The sequence below is a fragment of the Pezoporus flaviventris genome, unplaced genomic scaffold (genome assembly GCF_033815535.1).
Source record: "Pezoporus flaviventris isolate CSIRO_AGI_PZ_B2104156 unplaced genomic scaffold, CSIRO_AGI_Pfla_v1 ptg000040l, whole genome shotgun sequence".
NCBI lineage: Eukaryota > Metazoa > Chordata > Aves > Psittaciformes > Psittacidae > Pezoporus > Pezoporus flaviventris.
In genome coordinates this window covers 11,158,712-11,183,370 of record NW_026892588.1, presented here as the reverse complement: position 1 = coordinate 11,183,370, position 24,659 = coordinate 11,158,712, and the positions used below count along the sequence as shown (strand labels likewise).

Sequence of the window (24,659 nt, the reverse complement as noted above, 5' to 3'; positions counted from 1 at the left end):
TATGTGGCACACAGAAGGACAAGACCAAGAGTGCAGGAAGTGTAGGCCATCTTTTGAAAAGAGAGCAGCAGCTGCTTGAAGCAGTTCAGAAATGATTTCTCATGGGAAAACTGCCCTCTGTTTACTGTACAGTGCAACATGTAGCACACATGTGAGGATGGGGGAAGACCATGTGCAGGCGATCAAACTCAACAAAACCACAGAGTGGTTTTAGTTGCACTGATAACTCCATTTGTTTTCTGCTCTTGACAGAATAAAGGAAATAAATATAGTGATCATCACTGAAGTGTCAGAGGTCTGTGTGTACACATATAATTGCACAAATGCTGGTATCACAAGTGCTTGAAAAGGCTCTATGTACAAATTATCCAGTGAGGGAGAATAAACAGAAGCATGCAGAGTAGTGATAGATGACCAAATCGTGGCTCCAGACAGTAGCAGGCTGACTAGGCCAGTACTAGCGTTTTTCACTTAAAGCTGGTATTAAACTCTGAACAAAGTCCACCTGCATGGGTAGTCCCCACTGTGTGCTGCAGTGGCACAAAGCTCTCCATGAATCAGTTTTGCAGTCCCTAGAGGGGACCCAATTTATTTTAGCAGTGCTCCACAAAAGTATGCATGAGCCTTACAAGTCTCTGTTTTACTTCGGTTTTAGTATATGAGCTTCCAGAGCGAACAGCCTCTCCCAACAGAGGTTGTTCCATTGTCCCTCAGGCTCTGATAAGAAGATGTGACATGGTTGTCCTGACTCCCTTGGCCATAGCGAGCCCTAGAAGGTAACGATAGCTTCCAGCAGAGTTAAAGTGAGCTTTCAGTGTCTCTAATGCACACTGGTGTCTGGTCCTTGCTGAATTAACCAGGGATCAATGATGAGGAGGGTAAGGGCAAGTGATCTCAAGACCACTAGACCACTGCCTTCCCTGTCTGCTGTGGCCTAGCAGTGCTAGCAGTGCTTGAGCTTGTTGGTCAGAAATGGGTCTTGCGCCTGCCCACGGGTAATATGTGAAACTGCAAAAGGAACAGACTGTTCATTAACAGTTAGCCCAACTCCTCTCCAAACCCAGTGGTTCACTATAAGCTCTTTTCTTCTCCTAACCACTGAGCAGCTCCAGTATACATCCCCTCTACCTTGCTAGCAATGGCAGTCAGTATTTACCCACAGCCTGGTATCAAAATTCAGGAGTGAGTCAGACAAAAGTCATCAGGGTGCTCGTTTTTCACAGTGATGGCAGTGTGTCTGAGAGCAGCTCTGAAAGGTGGCACAGCTGGGCTCTGGGAGATAGGGAGAAGCCAGAACACAGCATCACAAAACCTCAGATTCACAGTAAATCAGTGTGGCTCACAAACAGCCACAGCAAGTGTCCTCCTGTACGCTCTGAACCCTTGGCAGTGCCAGGAAATTCAAAGGAGCATCAGCCCAAGCTGTGCCAATTAAAATTTCTTCTTCTTGTCTGTTTGTTTAACCTGTTCTGAAATACTGTGAAAATAATGAAACTGAACATTGTTAAGAACAAGAGGACACAGCCACTGAGCAGCAGCCTAGGAATTACCTGTACCTTTGGCTGGAATCCCTGTGAATCTGAAGAAAGCTGAGGTAAATAAAAACTAAATTTAGGTAATGCCACTGATTAATTTGAGAGTTCAGAAGTCCAATAAGGGAAGTAAGCTAAAAACCAGATAACCTTGGAGATTAAGACTGCAGAAAACAATAAGATACCCAAGCACCTGACTATTAGTCAGCTAAAGCTAAGCAATGGATGGTAGACATCCATGGGACAATCCGAACAGAGGAGGAGAGATTACTCAGAGAGATCTGGGACGGGAAACAGGCTGCAGTTCTGGACTTCATAAGAAAACTGAGAAGGCAGCTTCATCTTGCTGAAATACTGGAGGTATGGAGAGAAAATTCTGCGGAAGGGATGGGAAGACCTTTTAACATTCTATTATCTAAAGGGGCTGATAAGGAAGCTGGAGAAGGACTTTATACAAGGGCATGTAGTGACAGGACAAGGGAGAATGGCTTTAACCTGACAGAGGGGAGACTGAGATTAGACATTGGGAAGAAGTTCTTTCCTGTGAGGGTGCTGAGACACTGGCACAGGCTGCCCAGAGAAGCTGTGGCTGCCCCATCCCTGGCAGTGTTCAAGGCCAGGTTGGACGGGGCTTGGAGCAACCTGGTCTAGTGGAAGGTGTCCCTGCCCATGGCAGGGGTTGGAACTGGATGAGCTTTAAGGTCCCTTCCAACCCAAACCAGTCTGGGATTCTATGATACTTGAACGGATTCTGAACCTCTTGTGTCTTCTGTCTTGCCATACCATATGCATTTATGAGGAGCAGGGATGTAAAACTCAGATAAGGTGAAGAGGAGTTAAGTGGGAAATGGAAAAAGCCAGCCTTCACCATAACAGCAGTAGTGGAGGTATTTTCTTAACACGAAACTCTCACTTGTGATTTCATTAGATTTTAGTTTCCATTGTTCAGGTTTATTCTTAGCAAGCCACCTGGGTCTCCCTCTCTGTGGGTGTAGAGAAGCAAAACCTCCAAGCAGGGCGCAGAGGAAAGGCAGCATTTTGCACAAGCCCATCCTCAGTCGTGCCAGGGGCTTGCCTGTGGGCAGCTGGGTTCTCACAGAAGGAACAGAACTGCATGTTCCTCCCCTTTGCCTGGTAAAACGTGCACAATGACCACCACTTCAGAGGAGCAACCGTGGTCCCAAGCAACTGAGCATCTCACTCACTCCCTGCCTTTCTTCCATGGGTTAAAACCAAGCAAATCAGCAATATACACCCCTCATTTTAGGCCACTTTTCAGCCTTGGTGAGCTCTAGGAAAACAAGATCGGGCCACTAGCACTACCAGCCTCACTTCTAAATACACTGGAGAGAAGGATTTTGCAAGCCACAGATACAAGTGTGGAACTATGTGCCCTCTGCCGTAGAGTGCTCTAAGGTCTTTGCAGAAGTATGCATTAACTTCCTCTTTTGCTTACAAGCAGCAAGGTGGGGGGGGTGGGGGTGGGGGTGGTAGTGGTGGAATCACATCCTTCCACTGGAGAAAGAGGGAGCTCTGCAAGGTTTTAGTTCCCTATTGGAGTTTACCTATTTGGGACCTAGAAGATCTCTAAATAGCAAAGGTAAAATCGGTAGAGTTGAGGCTTGTTTCTCTTTTCATTTGAGCTGGACCTCATTGACATCATTGGAATCACCCCAGGTTCACAGTGCATTAGTGGGAAGGAAAAATCAGTGTTTAAAACATAGCTATACACCAGTATGTGCTTGTTTCCATAAACGATTCCTGCCTGACAATTCTGTGGGTGTCACTTCTGTATTACCAAATTATGCAGTTAAACATTAGAGCATTTTTTGTTTTGTTTCTTTCTAAACAAACCCTAAAAAAACAATGCTCCACCGACCAAAACCGCCTACAGGGGAACTTCACTGTTAGAGCTGTCTCTTTTATATAGATTTCACAGCTTTGGACCAGAATCACAGGTCATGAGAGCTAAATATAATGTTTTTGAGGATAAGCCAATTTCCTGTGCCAGAAATACAGGTTCTGAATGCACGCACATGGAACCTGTGTTAGACTACAGTGTCACAACATTATACTCTGAAAAACCATCTCCAGTTACCTGAAGAGTCCTTTGCAAAGAAGTGCAAGTAGTTTCTTCAGCTGAGGAAGGTTGCTTGAGCCAGTCTGCACCATCTCAAAGTCACTGATGATGTGAGCTTGCAGGTAATCTTGGATGAGCTTAAGATGCTCATCAGGGACACTGTGAAAGAAATAGGCAGGTCAAAAGCCAGCTCTTCCCTCTGTTCCCAAATGTCAGACAGCTTTATTATTTTTATTAATATAGACAGCTTTATTATTTTTCTGAAACTTCCACTGCTTGTATAGACAGATGGGAAGCAATTTGCCTTGGATTTCAGTGTAAATACACAGTTCTCAGAACTGAACCATGGGTTCCCTACTACACTGGTGACATCTTCTCCTCTTCCTCCTTCTCCATATCAAATCCTCTCTTCTGTGACTGCTGAGCTACTACGTCAGAAGTCTTCTGATACCCAGCTCTGCCAAAACTATTGTGGGATCATTAGACTTGGCAGGTGAAGCCAGGCTGCTGTGAGGTTGCTAATGGCAGCTCAGGGATTCTGGGGACAAGAAGGCTCCCTTTCACCTCACCAAGTCCCACTTTGAAGGTTTTACTCCAAACAATTCAAAACTGTCCTAATGGGCTTGAGACCATAGAGCTGAATGGGATGCTCTCCTCCCTGTCGCTGTGGTGCCTGGACTCCAGCCCCGCAGGGAAGGATGAACCAGGCAGACTGTATGTGCTGTCTTGTGGCTTAATAAATGCAGGAGGTCCCAGCTGGCTTTGATGATGCAGATGAAATGGTGCAGGCAGCTGAACAAAACTGGATTTCTCCCAGTGTGCTACCGAGCCACCACAACAGGTCCTGTGATGCCACACATGACCACTGTTTGCTCACAGCCTCTCACTGCCCTGCTAACAGCCATGCCTTCTGATTCTGTTTTCATTTTACTTTTAAATCTAGTCATTAAATGTCACGTGGCTTCCTCTAAGACTTCAGTGCATGTCCAGATTTGACAGCAGGTGGGACAATGTGAGTCAGACCTGTAGCTGCAGTAAATCAGCGAGTACCTGGAAACCCACACACAAGCTTATTCTTTTTGACAACTAGCTGGTGCTTTCTGATACAATCTGTAGTTTAGGTGCATAGCTAATACAACAAGTTCTCTCAAATATTACCAGCTTTTATATTAGAAACCTATATCTCAGCGGAGAAAGTCTATTGGTGATTTCAATACTTCCAAAAGGTACTTTTTCTAGATGACAGCTGGACTGTCAAGAATAGCCAGTGCACTGTAGATCTTATTCTGTTCATTTGTTAGTATGAATAATTAGTTTCACTAATCAAATAGGTCCAAACAGAGAGTCCCAGAAAGCACAGTGCTGGGCTGAAGGCTGATTCTGCAGCCCTGTGACTTGCCATCCATCCTCACCTGCTTGTGTCCTGGTGCTGCAGCCGCTGGAGTAGTGTCTCGGAAAGGGACAGTTTGTTAACATCTGCCACCTTGGAGTTCTCAGGGAGAGAAGATACCTCCTTTGTCTCGCTGCTTGGCAATGTCATGAGGATGTTGCGCAGGGGAAGGATAGGAGGCATGGGTACCAGGTCTGGCAAGGAGGAAGGGAAAGGCAGAGTCACTCCCAGTGTGGCAATTTGATCCACTCACCCATAGGCAGGGCAGAGTCTGTACCACAGTGGCAGTCACTGCAGGGACCATCCATTCTGAACTGCCTCTGATTTCAGAGCTGGAAAACTCAGGGCTTGATACTGGCCCAGCCCTGTTCTCAGGGATGTCAGTGGTGTGAGACCAGCGGGCTGAGCTGCCAGGCTTCATGTACAAGCAGTGTGCGCCTCTGCCTGGCAGTGTAACCTCATCCGAGTCAGTTTGACTCTCCCATCTGCACAGCCACTATGAAGGTTAATTAGTTACTTTGAATATAATGCTCAGGGAACACAGATGTACCTCATCCATATCATTACCAGACCTGCCACTGGGGCAGAATGGGGTGGAGGGGCATGATTGAAAGAGCACCAGAAGCTGATAATAGAAAGAAATGAGCAGCTAAAGTAAGCAAACACAGATGGAGAATATAGAACCCATAATCCAATACAGAGGGGCTGAGCATTCTGCTTTGTCGTTAGGGCATCAAGTTGGAAGCACAAATGGTTTTCCTGCTCTGTAATGCTGTTGCCCAGCATACTCTCCTCTCCTGGGAGAGGAGTGGGTTCATCTCCATTTATCCTAGCCATGGTTCATGGTTGTCTTTCTTTTCATAGCAATTGCTCCAACACTTTGTCACACATGTTGTATGTAGCTGGTTGAGTTGTGAGGTTTTCTTCGGTCATTTCCTAATGGTGACATTTTCATTACAAAGAGACACTTAAAACTGATTCATTGCTCCTGGGCAGAAGCTGTGATTCACAGAGCCACTGCAGCACTGAGCAATGGCACAGCTGGGTTGTGCATCTGCAGGGTGCTCATCTTCCACCTCTGCAATTCTATGTGTAAGGTGGCCAGACATCTGTTGGCCTTGTCTCCAGCACGATGGCAACAAAGTACCTTAACAAAATTAAATCCTAGACATGAACAGCCCAGCTCCAGTGCTAGTATTTCTTCATCTAAAGGCTCTCGGTCTTGGCTAGAACGTCATTCCCTGCTGCTCCCCTCTCTGTGTATTATTTTTGCTGTAGTTCCCTCCTCCAACCATGAAAGCTGGAGACTTGGTGCAGCTGGCCAAGAACCAGGAACATCTTTCCTGAGCAGCTTTGCAAAATCTTGTTCTGTTTCTTCATGAGAATTGCACACCAAAATCTTCCAGTCCTATTAGACATCCATTGGATTGCATTAATGCACATAGGCACATAAATCTGCTTTAGTGCACACGCCTATCTGCCTGTCACAGGCAGACTATGAGGGACTATGGGTCATAGTCACAGGGACTAGTCCCTCAGACAAGTTTTATTGGAACTCTCATCATTTTTGGACAGACGTCAGAAAGGACAGGAAGGATGGCTCTGTGGGTATGACCTTCCCCTGGGATTAAGGAGAACAATGACAGATCTAAGAGATGATCCAGGAAAAATCTGAGGAACGATCCAAGACCAGTGAGTGTCAGGAACCCGCAGTGACATTTCGTATAAAATAGTTGGGATGATGCCAATCACACCTCGTCATCATACATCTTCCTTTATACATAGAGTTAGGCTGTCTGCCACTGCAGATCTGCACCCTCTGGTTATGGCTGTTAGACATGTCCTCTGGATTAGAGCAGATAAGGGGGCCTGAGTTCCAGATGAATCAAGACCTGCAGCAGCTGCAGAGAGATGTGCTTCTAGTCTCTAGGGGAGCATCTCTGTTGCTGAGACAGTGGCCCTACAGATGCAGTGCGGGGAGAAGGGTACAGAGACATGTGAGATGGCTGGATATAAACCATCTTGAGTCCAAATGAAGGACCACAGATTACTCAGCCCTGCATGTGATAACAATATACCGCAAAGAGTCTCAATGTATTCCCTCAGGTGTGCTAAACAGATGCTTCAGATACAGTACAAACCCAGAGCCATGAGGACTCACTGCCTCAAGGTCTTGCCAGCTCAGGCCTCTCTACACCCTGCTCCATTTTATTGCATGACATGCTGTAACCCCCCTGCCTGCACTGTGTGTATCCAGTCCAGAGGAAGTATCAAGGGTCAGTATCAAGTATCACCAAGTCACATCATGGGTTTCTTACCAGCATCCTCCTCTGGTTCATCTGCAGCCTCCTCTGCTTCCCTTAGCACTGGATATTTGAGGTGCCATACCAGACCCATGTTCTCCTTCTTGTAAAACTCTATCAGTTCCACCAAGTTCTCAAAATACTTCACAGGAACACCCTCTGATGCCTGAAACAAAACACAGACGCTATCATGGCATGGGACTTCCTACTGCAGAAACAATGCTCCTCACAGAAGGAAAAACAAAGTCATAAAGAAAACCCCACTACTGCTGTAGTCAGCCAGCCCAGCTCTCAGTGCCCACCTGACCACAGGCTCTGTGCAGAAGGACTCCTGCAGTACAAACAGAAACAGATATACACATACATGTCCCAGCCAGAGTCAGCAAAGATGGCAACCTCAAAGATTCACTGAAGCCAAATGGAAGAGCTCTCTCATTTGATTCAGTGTGCTTGGCTTCAAAGCAAAGGAAGACTTTAAAAACAAAGTCTTTTTTTGCATTCCCTCTTTTAATGAGCACAACCCCCCTGGACTGTATTACATTTTGTACTATCCGGGATGAATTTTTCTGTGAAATTGCAAGATAAACATGTCTAAAGCTGGGTATTAGCATCCCTTCCAGGATTCAGAGGCTCAGAACTAGGTTCAAGTGAAACAAGCTAGCAAGGTACTGTCACTGAGAAAGCTGAGGTTTCGGACGCAGCCAGGACTGTGAATGCACCACGCATGACACTGAGCTTGCCGGCTGAATTTTAACTGTGACTAAATCTATTTCTGGCACAGCCCTGGCCACTCATCTTGGGAAATGGATACTTGCAGAGGGCAAACACAGGGATATGACGTTTATAGAGGTCTTCAGAGGTAAAGCTTTAAGAGCAGTTCTATCCACGCATTGGTACAAATGGTGAATCTGCTGGATTCACCAGGCAGGAAGAGCTGCCATCCATGCTGCCCTTGTCCATTTGCTTCAACCAAGCGCCCTACCTGATAAATGATTTGTCATGGCTCAGCACAGACCTCCTGACCAAAAGAAAGAGGTCTGCATTACCGCCAGAACTGCACTTAAGTACCATCCAAACCCACAGCAACATGTAACCAAAGCTCTGATTGTTCTTCCCAGGGCATGCTCTTCCCAGTGCGGTGCTGTTTTTGTGAATGCAAGGTTTTCCCAGAGAAACCAACCCAAGAAAGCCCTAACTACACATGCAGCAAAACATAAAGGACCCAGGGCAGAACAGTGCAGAGTAGATGCTTTCCAGCCCCACAAAACTGTTCAAGACTTAAAAGATTAACACTAGGAGCTGTTCACAACCCGGGATACAGCAGCAGCAGGCAATCAAAAGGAAGACCTGATGACCCTAATGGCAGGCTTGACTTGCACTCTTTTACATGCATAAAGCTAGATTTTGCACAGGAAACACTGCTAGCTAATAACTAACGAAAGCTTTGCCTCCAATTTGAAGTAACTTGTTATACAGCCACACTTTAGACATTCTGCCTGACTAACAGGCAGGGTATTTTAATTTCTTTTTGGATTGCAATTATTGGCTGTAAAAATTAACATACACAAAGTTTTAACAAGCTTATTTATATGCCATTTGTGTTTGTCCAGTCTCGTCTGTGAACAGTTTGTGTTTAAAAGGCAAATGTTGCAAAACCAAGAGCATTACTCATGGTGAGCACAACACAGAAAAGTATCTTCAGTGAGTCCTAGCAACAACATTTCCTTTTAATTCTTCCTAAAGAACAAAATCTCCAGCCAGAAATTAGGACAGTGCTGTCAATACTGAGCTGCATTTGAAACCTTCAGTGCCCTCAGGCCTGGCATCAGAAATACCTTTCATTTTTAACTACACTTACATGTCTTTAAAGGCACATTTTTGTAAAAAACGTGTGAGATGTTTCTGAGAGCTCTGCCTGTACAGGCTCCTTTTCTGCCTCCTGGGTGTTCCTGCGTTCATCAAGATCTATTATTCTTGTACACTGGAAAATGTCGCATTCAGCATGAAGGCAATGCTTGGGCAAACACCTGTTTTGTGAGGTAGTGAAACAAATTGCTGCTTAAAACCTCACATTACCATAACAGCATAGGCCAAATCCTGCTTGGCTAGAGCAGCACAGCCTCAGCAAAATCAGAATGACTTATGGTTTACACCAACCAGTGCGAACAGTGTCTTGGTTCTCCCAAGCTCTTCTGCTTCTTGATGCCTACTCTGAAGGCTGGGAATCAGGGAAAACCATCAAGGAAAATGCATTCAGCTCTAATCCACCATATGAAAGGATCCTGCAATCATGGTGCTGCACTGGGATGGACCTGGAATAGCTCCGTTCTGTGTTTTTCTGCTCATGTTTCCTGCAGTACCTTCCTCTGCTCCAAAATCCCAATTTTTGTGATTATTTTGCAGCTGTGACCAGCAGTCCCCCCTGGCAGCCCAGAGTGCTCTGTTAGCAGCACTGACTGCAGGATGGCAGCACACTCAGCCTTCGTGCCCAGCTCGTGGCAGTGTTACCACACTTCATCCTCTGGATTTAACCTCCCTGGGCTGCCTTCTGCTCACCACCTACAGCACCCATAGATGGACTGACATGGGAAACAATGCTTTTTATGGATTGCTTTGCCCTAAGCTATCCCAAAGGGCACCTGGAAAAAGGCATCAGCCCCATCAGAGCACACACTCTGGACCTGAAAACACATCAAAGGTAAACAGGATTGTCAGGGTTTGCCATACGCACATTTGTAGGAGAAAAACTTTGCCATCGGTGCTCTCCCACCTCTTGAATTACTGCAGTCTACCTTGGCTCCTCCTCTTTCCAAAGTTGTCTTCACACTCCTACTTCACTTTCCAAAGACCACACTGTCTTCCCGCTCTCCCATATCTCCCTGATGGATGACTGTCCCTGAAGCTCCTCCATCCCACCCCTGCACAACATCGCTCCCACCCTCAGTGCCCAAACACTGTCTTCTCAGCCTTGTTTTAGCTCTCAGCTCCTGCTCTCCCAGGGCACCTGCAAGAAGATGGACTGTCCTGCACAGCTCTTTCAAGGTCAAATGGAGCCTTGATGTAAGTGGGAGGAAAGGCTGAATTAGCACTTTTTGCTGCCAAGGATAGTTCAGTCTCTAAAACTGGGCTGGTCTCTGTGGTAACCAGAAGAAGGAGCATTTTGTAACAGGCCTCCTTCCTCTAACTCATTGCACCATGTTTCAAGAGTTGACCAAAGCCCGTGGTCCTGCTCAAATTCCCTGGAGTGGCCATAAGCCCAGCGCATGTGCAGGGTAGCTGGATGCACACGCACAGCAGCCCCACTATTATGCATCCTTTCTACCGTAGTACTTTCCCACCATCTCCAGCCACCTTTCTTGAATGCCACCATCTACTCTCTCAACTGGTATTTGTGGCCATGAGGAGGAGCTGGGCTTTGCATTCACCCAGATCCAGCCACTCACTCCCAAAGAGAGGCAGTCTGCATTCCTCCAGTAACACACCTTCCACAAGTCCAGTCAGGATAGAAAGGACCAACTCCCCATAGCACAGAGTAAAAATAAAAGATGGCATTTTCATATATGTTGAGATAGAATTCACCAGGGAGCTGACACGTGTCCCAAGCAGCTGCACAGAGACAGTGGGAGCTGCAATAAGGAAACAGGGAACCATCTGTGGCCAAGCTCAGAGGGAAGTATGGGGACCCTCAAACATGCTCAGCACCTGCTCACACTGGGGAAGCTCGAGGGCCCTGCCCTGCCCCATGAAAGCCATAGCAAGCACCGCCTTGCTACACATTAGCTTTTCACATTTTACACATTTCAGAGCCTGAAAGCAAAGATTGCTGCATTATTCTCACTCACTTTCTTTTGTATTATTGTTGTTATTTTCAAGGACCTCAAGAGGAAGCATGCGGGAAGGGCTGTGACCCTCCAGTACAAAGCAGTGCCCAACAACCCTCTCTGCCTGTTGGCCTGCACTATGAAATGAGCTCCTGTTGGTTCAGGGCACCCCCAAAATTTCCCCATTTGCCCAACAGAGCAGGGCACACTGCTTTGCTCTGCCCCCCTCTGCACAGAGGCACAGCAAATACTATATGTTGTTGGAACTGGGGGAGAGAACAGTAAAGGCAAGATCTTGCACGACTGCAAGGTGCTCAGATACCACTAGGGATGAGTGCCATGTGAGCCCTCCAACAGCCTGTAACTTTGCTACCAGCCACAGCACAATATAACTATCCCCCAAGCCATGTGTTTCCAGCCTAGCACTACTTGTGCTCATTAAATGATGTCTGTGTAGCATCATTTAACACAGAAAACCTGATTCAGTGATGTTGCAGCTAGCACTCATGTCTAGATGACCTACCTGAAGGCTGGTCAAACAATTTGCACTGCCAGCAAGCAAGGAAAGCAGCATGTAGCTGAGACATGCGCTTTCTTCACACTTGAACTTGTGGCAAAGATTTATAGATTGGGAAGGAAAAGCAGTGATGGATAGCTGCATACTGGCACTGAGTCACTCCACATCGGGTTGCAGAGTGCATTAGTGAAAACTGGACTGATGGTGCTCTCTGAATAGATGTCCTTAAGACAACCACGCTGGATGACAGGAGTGAGGCAAAATGGAGCCTGAACTTTATGCCAACTTGCTCAGGCTTTTGAGGGAGCAGACGCAGAACACAGCACTGCAAACAAAACCAAGCGGAGCAAGCTGGAGCCACCCGAGCAGAGCGCAACAATGAAATCCACTTCCCTCCCCCTTCCCGCTGTCATTTAGTAACTATTTCCTCAGGGTTATCACAGGATAGATCTCGTTTTAATTGCCAAGTGAATTGTTTCAAGTCATTAGAAATGTGGATGGCAAGTGTCATCTCCATGGCAACACACATATCCCCCAGACCCATGCTCACACTGCTCCTGGGACACTGGCACAGGATGGAGGGCAGGCTCTCCTTCCATGGCACCACTGCTGGTACCTCAGTTTTGCACTGCTCACAGCCATGACATACGGGAAGGAAACACCTAGTGAACATATGCAATACAGGGAACAGCCTGTAAAACAGCAGAGTTGCACAAAGGAATCTGGATAATAATGAATCAGAGGCTGTGTAGCAATTTTAAAGTGGGAAACTGCATTAGAAAAAGCCTGCCTTTTTAACATCTATTAGTAGGAGTGTCATATGAGATGCAGGAAGAAACTCTTCTGCTGTACTTGGTGCCATAAGGTATTAGATGGAGTATTGTGTCCAGCCTAGGGCACCACTTTTTATGGAACATGTAGAAATACCATAGAGTGTCCCAGTGAAAAAATATGGGCATGGGGAAGAGCTGGAAAATGTGATTTACAAGGAAAGCTCCGAAGCCAGGGACTGGTTCGATGTGGAGACTTGTAAAACTAGTACAGTCTTACAAGTTTTACATTCTCTTATGAAGATGATGGCAACCAGCAGTGCAGGAAGTCCCTCAAGGGACTCAGTGCAGGAAGTCCCTCAGCATTTCAGTGCTGAGTACCCTACAAAGGCATTTCTCCCAGCTAGCTGATCCAGCTTCAGCTTGAAAACAGGACAAACGCTGGGATCAGAGACCTCACAAGGCCTCACCACTGCCCCTAAGGAAGCCCTTGGCAAATCTGCGTGCTGCCTCTTTGTCCAGATCCTGCTGTATCCTTGAAGAAGACTGGTAAAAATGAACATGACAATGCTTGTCATGACCAGCCCAGCCATTTCAACTACATCACAAACCATGCACTCTCAGATCTTCTGACTCCAGCCCTTCTGGCTGGAGACCTCCTTTCCCGCAGGATGTCCTGGTGTCTCCTGGCCTCCAGAAACTGCCCTGAATTCTGCAGGTCCTTCGAGTTACCAATTTCCCTTCCATCTTCTGTACACTCACTGTACGATGGTTTAACGCAATTAGCTACAACTTGATCCTGCCTTCATGATGAAAAGTACAACTAAAGCCTTTAATCACTAGTCTTTTGTCAAATCTTGCAATGCCCTTTCCAAATTCACCCATCTAAACTTTTCAACAGGTTTTTGTATGGCTGAGATGATACAATTTTCCTTTACATCTGGTGTAAAAAGGACACAACCCAAGTCTCCTCTACTTCATTATCTCCAGGCAATGCCCACTGGCCAAGAGAAAACCTTCACCAAGATACTCCAAATATGGGTTTGCTGGGAAGCAGCTCTGACCATATCTTTAAGAGAAGCTGCAGTTGGAGTATAAAGACATAAAATGAAAGGAGATTGAAAAGATGTAAAGCCTACACTAGGCCAGGCAAGGAAGTGGTTAACTTGGGGTTCATTACAACAATAGTATAAATAGATGGCACAGGAAGTCTGGGGCCCTCAGAACGAAGAGGAAGTGTTTTCCTTTCCTGAGCCAAGGAGGAACTAGGAAACTGGTCATCTGGTTATATTGCTTAAGGCCAATCTGTTATAATCAGAGTGCCTTTAAACAGGTATTCAAACCCATATATAGGCATTTCAGTACCAGTCCATGAGTTTTCAAAGTTATGAAATTCTTGGAATACCCACCAGCTTAGATGGAGCTGAAAATCAGGTCATTCGGCTTTGGTGCGAAAGCCTGACAGGAACTTTTTTCCTTTTAGATTTGAAAAGAAATTTCTTAGGCTTCCCAGTTTGGAAAAAAGTTGTCTCCCAGACTGTCTTCTAGCTAGGAAGTTTAGTGGCATTTTTAAATCTACTTTTGGCTCTCATGTAGGCAAGCTCTTATATTTTACTGAAGAGCTGAATGTAAGAGCTAAGAATCATAGAATACCAGGTTGGAAGAGACCTCAAGTATCATCTGCTCCAACCTTTCTAGGCAAGCATGACCTAGAACTAGATGTCCTGGTAAATTACTTTTTACAAGTATTTTAAAGCAACCTAGTTATGTTTCAGCTTTGTTTTATTAGAAAACATTCCTTATTTTTAGATCAAATCTTGTGCTAAGAAATTTCAGGAGCATTTCACAGGAATGGGATCATAGACAGGAATCACAGCTGGGAGAATCAGCCATTTCCCAAAATACAAGCCACCCAGGAATATACTCTATTTTGAATGCAACACCCAAGGCTGGGGAGAAATAGGGCTGACTATGAGTACAAATGGAGAGGAGTAAGTGTGTGGCTGAGGAAAAAGGGAATCCTGTGACATGGAGGGAAAGGAATGGACTTTAGTAAGTGGTTGGAGGTAAAGGAATGGACTGCAGTAAGTGGTTGGAACCTGCAAGCTGGCAGGGCAATGTGGATACTGGGTAAACCTCAGCTAGAGGGTCTCTGACAGGGGAACTGGGCTTGAGAGAAGAGGCAAGGGGAGGAATTCAGAGAACCTGGGTGACTGGAGCAGCACCTCCTCACCTTGAAAAAATCATATGGATTTTCAGGAGAATGGCACAGGGTAAATGCAGCTGTAAATTATATGATTTGATTAATGCTGAACAGAATGGAATGTGAGTAGTCCCTGTCTCCTCCGAGAGATGCTGAAGGCTTTCATGTCTCATTCTGCAAACGGTTTGGTCCTGATGCTCAAGTTTGTTTATTCATATCACTTCTGCATCAGAGACCTTTTACATTTAAGACTTCGGGTGAAAATCATGGAAATCAGAGAGTGCAGGAAAAGAGGGCTTCAGAAATTCTGAGAGAGATTATTCATGGAAGGAAACGAGGAATTGTAGTTTAACAACAACTAAGTATGCATTACATCTAGCTTCTTGCCTCCACTGATAACTGGGCAGCAGGGCACATCATGAGTTCACTTCCAAATTGTCTGGTACAGTGCAAATCTACATTAAAATCTGAACTCCCTCCTGATTCAATTTTGGCCAAAATGGCCATCTCACTTTTTCCTATCCCCAGTGTCATAGAAAAGACTTGGGAAGTACGATGCGTTTTGCTCATGTTCAGCTTCAAATGCATAACACATTCTATGTGTGGAATTTGAGCCTGGTTTGAGTTAACCTTAAAAAGATCCTGACTGACCTATCTACCACTTCTGATCTCTTCTGGCCCTGCAGAAGTTTTCCTCTATGTGATCCCACACAGGTTTCATTCTGGCAGCCTGAGGATTGGCTGCGTTCACAGGTAGGAATTGCTCCCGTGGCAGAACTGGGACACTTGCAAATTAAGAGATTCTGTTGAAGAGAAGGAATCTTGAAAGAAGTTCTCAGCAGAGTATAGCTGGCTGCCAAATTATCATCTCAAGTTCCTTCTGCAAATTCTACATGCTAAAGAAAAACATATCAGAAGTTCTGAAAGGTAAAGGACCTATGGAAGTCTTTTGAACCTGCATTCTCCCACACAAGATAGACACAGGTCATAAAAATAACGTACTCAGATCCTACTTAAGGACCCCATTCCACTCTGCTCTGGCACTCCACAATTCATGTTAATTGCTAAATACCTAACAAACATAGTTAAACAGAAGACAGTAAGAACACCAAGCAATTATACAAAGCACCACAACAGTTACTTGAGGTAGTTCTTTGCACTAAATAAACCGTTCAAACTCTTGCCATCAAAAAAACACTTCAGCAACACAGCATATAATGATCCAACTTGTAGCACCAAGAGAAACCTCCTGAGCAAGGAACCCTTTCAGCATTTCTCCGTGTTAGAATAAAAAAGATTTGTAGCAACAACAAGCAAACAAGAGTACAGCTCCATGATAGAACATTAGGGACTGGTATTAAATTTAGCTACAGGGTGCAAGTCAGATGAGCTGGTGATGAATGAGCAAGGACTGCAGATCTATGGGAATCTGATGCAATTTTTTCTTGGCACTTCTAGTGTGTGGGTGGAATTTAAGGAAAAGTTTTGGAGTACGCTACTTCTAACAACATTTGGGATTTAATCACAAGATTTGTGCCTTTTGGTTTTCCACTGAAAAGCTTCAGCACTTGAAGTCAAATTAAAGTTTCCATTTTAATTTCTTCATAAAGGATCTATCTCCAGGAAATACCAAGACAAGCTTAAAAACACAGGTCCCCAAGACCTAGCAAGGCATCAGATGTAACAGTCATAATTTCTGAAGGTAGTTTATAGAGGTCATTGTTCTGATTCTGTCATTGCTCACTGCTGACGGTAGCCAAGGTGGGGAAATTATTGCATGTCACTGATACCTGCTTCCCAGTGGAAATTCCCAAGCACCCCTCAGCTTTTCCCTCTACTGAAGGCAACAAACGTATCCCCAGGAAACTGAGTGGGGGGTTTAAAGTCCTGCGAGAAAGGTGAGGGCTGTCTACACTGCCTCTGCCTGCATAGCAGTGCAGGACCCCTCAGTTCGCATCACTCCTACGCTGTATTCCTAGGGGTTTCCTCTAACCTGTGCAGGCAGACAGTGGAGGATCCATGATCATCTCTCTGCTTTTCCTGTTGTCTCCTCTGCTGAATGAATCCCAGTTTCAACAGACACCAAGCACTAAATGTGCAGAAATTACATGAAATATCCAGTGAAAAAAAGAAAATGCAGGATTGAAGAAGTTACAATTATTGAAGATACATTGCTGAAGCAAAGCCATGCAGGCAGAAGCTGCATGTAAAACAGGTGCATTCACCACATGATACTGCATAACTTTCTAGGATTGCATAACTAAAACCAATTAGCAATGCCCAGATAAGGATAAGCACCTTAGTGTTACAATTTCCTGTCTTCAGCCTGCAAAATTTCTCAGGCTTTAACCTACAGCAGCTGTTTTCTATTTTTCTGACACTAAGGGTGACTGCTTGTCCTTTTTTTCAAAGGACTGTCCCTTACTTTGTTCATTTACTGCATGAGTAAGACAAACCCTTACTCAATTAGAAAGAAGCACTGAGCCATGCCTGCCAGTTGAACAGAGAATCCAGCCTGCAGAAGCACCACCATTTAACAAAGGTTACACCAAACAAAAAACATTCCTCAAACCCTCTCCTTTTATGTTCTCCCCTGAACTGCACCTCTGGGATAAAAACAGCAGATGCGGTGTTGCACATTTTGTGTTAGACTTGGCCCCCTAGAAATAGACCCAGCCCAAGTTTTCTGGTTTTGCATGTGGCATAAAATAAAGACAAACCTAGCGCCTCTGCGAACAACCAGTGCTTACTGCATGTAGGTTCTGCTGTGTTCAATCCCAAAGAATATTTACATACTAAGACTTAAACAACACAGGTCCCTACACCCCTGTCAAGTTATGGAGAATGAGTCTAACACAGAACTGTATGGAAATTTTAATTCAGGCTTAACTGATCTGCTAACATATAGCTCATAGAGATCTTTGCTTTACTTTGCCCATGGGGATTGCTGAACCCAGCTGTGCTGCATGTTACCTTTTAAAATACTGGAGCAGAAAAGCTTTAGAGATGTGGGGTGTAACAGAAGGGAACTAAGTTATTATTTCAGAAGAGAAGCAAGATGAAAAACTCTGTCAGAAGTTAAGAACTGAAGACAAATAAGTTAGACAGCAGGGCAAAGACCTGAGAACAACCGAAAGCTGCTTTGTGACTTCATTCTCTCAGACGGACTCTGAAATGGCTGAATCTGAGCTATCTTTGCTAAAGGTTGTTTCATTTCCCTAAACCATTTTGTCATTTGAAATCAGGTCCTGCATGCTTTGCATTTCTGCAGCAATTTGAGAAGTAAGAGTCTAAATTTCTGTTAAAACTTCATGAACAGCTTCAACCACCAAAAGGTAAATTTGAAAAGCACTGGTGGAGCAGACTTTATTTACCTAAAACATGTGTAACCAGGACAGTACTTTTAATTGAACGTGTTGTTATTTAAAGGTGATTGTCTCTTTCTATTTTGTATTTATATCAGCAATAAGCTGAGCGCATGTAGTCTAGTGGTCCCACTGCCCAAGGGTGCACTGCAGTCAAGTGAACTGGAGCCTAAGTATTACTTGTGAGCTGCTGGATGAGTTGCATCTCTGCACGGGGAACGCAGCCTGCAATGATACATCAGCAAATCAAGATACATCTCTAAAGCAGAAAAGGAGTCACCCTGTCAGTAACAAGTGCAGAAACAATTTTGTACAGATGGTGATATTTGCCCTAAGACTCACTGTAAACAAATTTAGTAGCAGTGTTTGCCAAGACTCTTTCCCATCTTAAATGATCAGGACAAAAAGCCTCATACAGCACCAGCTGTATGTATTGGCTTCTCTGAGAAAACAACTCAAGACTTGCCTGAAAACAAGTACTTTTCTCTGTGACCCATCATGCCTTAACACACTGAAGCAATAAAACCTAGTGCTTCATTACTGCACTGCTGAAAAAGATATGATCTGTTGTCTCCCTGAAGACTCCAAATTCAGTTACAAAGCTTCATCAGAAGTCTTTGGAAATATAAAATATAAAAAGGATAAGACAACCAAACGGTTTCAACATTGTGTGACTGATAGTATTAAAGCAAACATCCATTAAATTGATGCAAAAAGTAGAATATTTTCTTGTTGATAATTTTGGCTGTGTAAGTTTTCAATCGTTTTCCCCAACTGCCAGAAAAGGTTTAGAATACTTTAGAATCTTGAGAAATGAGAATAATACACTTGCCCTCTCAAGCACCAACGGCAGCTAATTTGAAAAGCCTATCTAAACAACCCTTCTTACAATTCTCAATCCATGGGGAGAGGTTGCTACTCCTTCCTTTAAAAAGCCCACAGAAACAGTTGATTTGGGATGGAAATGTCTTTAGGAGACTGAGGGGAGAGCAAGAACTTCCTAAAGTGTGTTTGCAGCTGGAAAAAGTCTGTGTATCATTGGAGGCTGAGGCTCCCAACCACTCATTCCTGTCCCACACACAAAGTCCCTGGCCCACTGTTTTGTCCAGAGCAAACCAGGTTGTTTGTGCACTCCAGCTCTTGTAGCAGGAACTGAAAGATCCAGCAGAGTGGGAAAGAGCTGCTGCATACATGGTTGTGAGTGGTCAAAGCCTTTTGAAAGGGTAATACAGTAAAACAATTATGCTTCTAGACCAATAATTGTTAAACTGAGTACTGTTTAACAGCCCTAATCTTCATCTTCTGAATCTTAAGCGTATTTTGCTGCACCTGAAAGTTGCTTTTGTACACTCAGTGAGGATTACCTATTTGCAATTTTCAATCGTTTAAGTGTGATGAAGGCTTTATGACATAACACATTTATTGCAGGGCAAACTGTAAGAGAAATTGATGACATTCTGTGGCATTTTACTCACTGGAGTGAAATCTCTTCATAATGTGATTTTACTTATGGCATGCACTAGCTTTCAAACATCTGATTTCATTTTCTGAAGTTTGAAAAGCAAAATAATATCACTTTAACCTGATTTAAGCCATCTCTGAGTTGTGGGGTTTTTCAATATATTTTCAGGAAACTGGAAACATTCTTGAGGTTTCAAACTAGACAAAAGCTGGGTATGGTTTGTTTATATGAAGAATTTTGTATAGCAACAGATTCAGTGACAGGAATGTGCATGTTTGAGGAAACACTAGTTCTCTTATTAAATGCTGCTTCTTTCAGTTTGTCAGAACCTGTGAAATGCATTATATTTATTCCTACCTCAGATACAATTTCCTTGTACAAACAGATTTGCACAGTTCGCAGAAAAAGGAACTGCACAGATTTTGCTAAGCCCTGACTCCAAATTATTTTCAGTCCTACATATAAAGACCTTCACTCTGTAAAGTGTTTTACAAACTGATTTAAATCAACATTAACTCATACTGAAAAACATTCAAATTGGAGTATCTACCATTTTCAGTAATAAAACAAAGCTTAATATCATTAAATTATGTATTTGGGCATACTAGAAACGTGTTTCCCTAAACACACTTCAAGACAGTGCTCCTAAGTACTATCTGGGTGTCCCCTGGTCCCTTGTTTCCATCCAAGAAAAGTAATAACCCCAATTATACCTCAGCCCTTCTGTCCCAATGCAGTACCAAAAGCACAGCAAAATTCCTGTGGTAGTAACTAGCTCGGGTGAAATCAGTTCTAGGGAGTAGGTGTCCAGCTGGTGTGTCTCAACACACCAGCATCCTTCTTGATGGGACACTTGGTTTCCTCCTGCCTTTTAACACAGAGGAAAGCCAACAGTGCCCAATGCCTTTTGGCTGCATGGAGGCATGCACAGGCCTCCCCTGTCCTCACTGGAGACCATGAGGTTTTGATATCAGTTTGAGCAAGTACAAAATCTTTACACAGCTGTCTGACAGAAGCTGTAAGGGACTGCAACATTGTGAATGGATAACCATCACCCAAAAGATTTTGCTTTGCATCATCTCCCTCTGAAACCAGCTCAAGTGCAATTTCCTAGAAGAAGGGTTTTAATCAGATATAAATAGATCAGCAAAATCCAAGGCACATCACAAAATCCTTACTATGGAAAACCTTTTCTTGGCCGCACATGTCAGAGCAGCACAGCAAATTGGGATTGCAGTGCAGTATCCAAGAGAACAACAAAAACCTTGCATCCTTCTGCAGAGGGCTCACAAAGGACTTGGTACTTCATGTGCCATAGCCAGATAACTGCCACTGCCATTGGTGACAACAGCAGTGACAGCAGGTATGCAGGAGCTGACCAAAACCTAGGCTCTCATCAGACCACGCAGGCAGGATGGCCAGCCGTGGGTCTGTGCTCCGAGAGCAGGTTGCCAGATGAATCTTCTGCTCCAAGCTCCACCCTGTGCAACTCACAAGCAGAAGCCAGAATGAGTTCTGCTAAGAGGCAGGGACAATCTTGCCAAGCAGCTGATGCCAACATGCAGCCCTATCACTGAATGCCTTGCCTGTCCAGGGACAGAGAATTTTTGTCATTCTGGACTCTTTAACCAACCCATATGCAGACAAAGTACAAGTCCAGATGCATTCCCCAAATTGTCTTTCTAGAAATGTGCCAGAGAGGGAGGGTTTCAGCAGGAAACCCTTTACAGAGCATTTATCAGTTCTCCTACCTTCTGAGAGTACAGTGGTAATCTACAGCTTCAGTGTCAGTTGGTACAGTGACTCACAGCTGCTGGCCTGCTTTCTAACCGCTCACATAGCACCATTTATTTCCTGTTGCACACAGCCTCATATCAGACTAGAGAAAAAATACCAGAAAAGAAAGGGAGAGCTAGACGATCTCTCAATGTAAAACAGCACTGCCAGGGCATCTACAGTTCTCACTGAAGTCAGCCAAAGCAAGTAGAGTCTGGCCATCCCTTTGGAACAAGTAGTAAGTGTAAATGTACGTAGTGGTTAAAAAGCCCTTGCAACAATGGTGAGTTTCAGTACAAACACAAGCAGTGCTCATGCTCACAGAGGTGATGATCTGGCGCTAGAACTGTAAAATGAACATCTCCCTGCTTACCCGTGGAGCAGAGCACAGGAAGACACATACACACTGCTGCTTTCTGTCAAGGAGCCGGGCAGCCAGGACAGTCCAGGAAGGTGAAGCGGAACATAAAAGACAGGCAGTCACTTTGAAAAGTGCTGATGTTTTCCATACTGTAACACAGGCTCTTACATGGTGTGAGAAGGCAGCAGCTCTTGCGATTCCTTCTCACAACAAAGTAATCCACAGAAATTGGCAAACTCTGGAGCTGGTCAGTTTTGCTCAAGGCTAAAAAGGAAAGGTTTATTAACAAACTGAAGGGTGTTGGAGTGTGTGCTGTGTGTCTTTGCTCACCCCCCCCCCCCCCCCCCCCCCCCGCCTTCCCCATTAATATAAAAAACCAAGGTGAAAAGTGAAAACTGCTTATCTGGCTTTTTTCAATAGTACGATCCAGGTTTTCCATCTGAAACACAATTTTTCTCCAACATTCCCTCAACACTGTGATAATTTCTGAAAAGCTCAAAATCAAAATGAAACGTTTCACCTGAATGCTTTTTCTTTCAATTTTCCATTTTGCTTGAAGACACAACATGGTTCCTACTCCTGCTCAAGCCAAGCTTTATTTCTGCTCTCTCCTACAAGGCAGCCAAAAGATACAAACACCATTCAAAGCATTATGGGTGGCTGAAGCCTGGATCTTTGGCAGCAGTATTTCAGGCAAGTTCACAACTTAAAGCAAGAGCTCAGCGACATGAAGAGAGCAGACTTAAGGGTAATACAAGAAAAAAAACAAAACAGGTTAGCAATAAGTAGAAGGAAGTAATATCCTTGCCAGAAGGAAGCAGCCATAATTGTGTGAGGCCTGAGCCCTGAGGTGACAGACAAATGTGTGTGGCTCAAGTTCTGGGTTGCAGAGTGGGAACATTATGTGGCTGAGCTAAAGTACCAGGTTGTGCCCATGGGGAGGCTGTGCCTTCCTCAGACTTATGAGGCCAAACTGTGCTGTCCAGGAGAAAACAGCACACGATTATAACATCTGTCCACAGCACTGAGCTACCAAAGCCTGTTCTGCAGATGCCCCAGTTTATGAAGGAGACTCCACCTTTAACGGCAAGCTAAAGTTGCTCCCATAACTACTAGGTTGACTCACTCTCTCTGGCTTTACCAGAGGCATCTTTGGTGACACTCCTGTTTGTGCAGTGTTGACATCTGTCCATCATGCTATCTCCTCCCAGCCTTCACACAGAGTGGCATGAGCCCTTGATCCTGCAAACAACCTTTGAAATGTTATCTGATAGACTATGAGCATAAACTAAGATGCAACCTAGCTGCCACTGAGAAATGACTGATCGTGCAGCAGCTAGATTGCCAAACAGCCCTCAGATAGCGCAAGTTGTGAATGCCTATTTGAGATGAACCAGAAATCTAGAGAAATCAAATTCCACAGGGTTTTAGAGATTATACCATGCTACCCTGTACCCCTCCATATTCACTGACCAGCCAATACCAGTGTCTTCTTCCTTCTTACCACCTTTTGCAAGCATCCTCACCCATGAGGCAGTTTATACTCTTAACAGTGACCTTTTAACAATGCAGTATAAAAAGGCAGCACAGGATAAAGCATTAGGAAAGGCAGTACCAGTTTTTCAATGGCAGCTTTTGACCTCACTGCCTTCTCACACTGAACTCAGCTGTAACAGGAATCTCCTTACCTGACTGCAGCCTGCCGAGTCTGGCAGCTTAAGGGGGCTCTCTGGGCTCTTTAACCAACAGAGACAGGACCTGCCAAGGACAGGTTAGCCCACCCAGATCAGCAACTTGTTTCTTCCCCACTGATTACAGAAATACAGCTCAGCTTTGACTCACTTTGACTGCTTGTCTGAAATGGGAGGGGATGAATACAGATGTATAACACATCTACTCATCCTGGTGGGGTAGCAACAAACAGCTATTTAAAATTATTTTTGGTAACACAGTGCTCAGACTAGGACCAAGTTCCCCATTTATGAAGTGGGAACAAGAGTACTCCTCATTGAGGAGATGCTGACAAGGAATTCAGAATATGCAGTGATGAGGGTCATACTGACACCTCAGCTAGCTGTGTGAGATGCTTTAAGTGACAATATAGGAAAGTTTCACCTTATGTGAATCTGGGTGCCAATAACTGGCCATAGATGCCTGCCTTAGAAAGACAAATTTAGTATCTTTAGTTTGTCTCCAGTGCTTAGTTTGATCTTGTAACCCTCAAGGACTCCTTTGCTCCTCTTCGTCTCTTTGCACAAACATTACTACACTCAGCTAGTCCCCAAACTTTCAACAACTCCACAGTGATTATGCCTGCCAATTTGAGCAAGGGAAGATCATCTTTGTTTTTATAGAAGTTAGGTACTCCAGCTGTGACTGGCCCAACAGGATGAATAAGGAGCAGTTGATTTCCAGTCTTGTACCCCTGCTCCTGGATTTCTGGATAACTTTTTGCTCTCTTCCTGTCTCAGCTTCTCAGTTCTCAGTGTTTTACTACAGTGAGAGTCTTCAGGCTAACAGGCATAAATTGATGACTAATCATTCTTAGCCTAAGGACAAAGATCTCTACTCGCTCTTGCAGATCCTGTGTTTTAAGGTGAGTTTATTACTCCTGCCCGCCTTCCTTAAATATACTTTCACCAGCAGGATGCCAGTTTGGTTCACCCAAGCCAGGCATTTCTTTGTCTATATTTTGAAGTCTCAAGTAATGGAAGGAGAAAATTCAGCAGTCCCAGAAAACAACAGGGAAAAAAATCTATTTATATTTAAAGAAAAAAGGCTATAACTGCAACCACTATGTCCTGATACATTTTGGGGGGATACCAGTTTGATTCCAGATATGGCAGGCAAGAGGGATTCCTGACTATGCTGTGTGCTGAGAGCTGGTACAGACGCAGTAACCCAATGGCAGATCATGTAGCATGCCACAGAATGCTGGAAAGACATATGCAAATATATTTTTCTTCAACCTGAATGCACAAACATGCACCTCTGAATGCAAAAATACACAACTCCTTGTGTGCCACCTGTGCTTGAGCAGCTGATCTAACCATGCAAGAAATGACACTGAGCATTGTTC

The 24,659-nt window shown here is 44.5% G+C and overlaps 1 protein-coding gene across 3 annotated transcripts in view; it reads right to left on the bottom strand.

The window, feature by feature from the left end:
- Positions 1-24,659, bottom strand: part of INPP5D (inositol polyphosphate-5-phosphatase D) — a 53,200-nt gene that overhangs the window by 20,291 nt on the left and 8,250 nt on the right. For all 3 annotated transcript variants that reach the window (XM_061465312.1, XM_061465313.1, XM_061465314.1), the window contains exons 3-5: positions 7,321-7,471; positions 5,025-5,196; positions 3,631-3,771 (exon numbers count right to left, since the gene is read on the bottom strand). In XM_061465312.1, the coding sequence (XP_061321296.1) occupies positions 3,631-3,771; positions 5,025-5,196; positions 7,321-7,471 (464 nt within the window). The remainder of the gene's footprint in view (positions 1-3,630; positions 3,772-5,024; positions 5,197-7,320; positions 7,472-24,659) is intronic.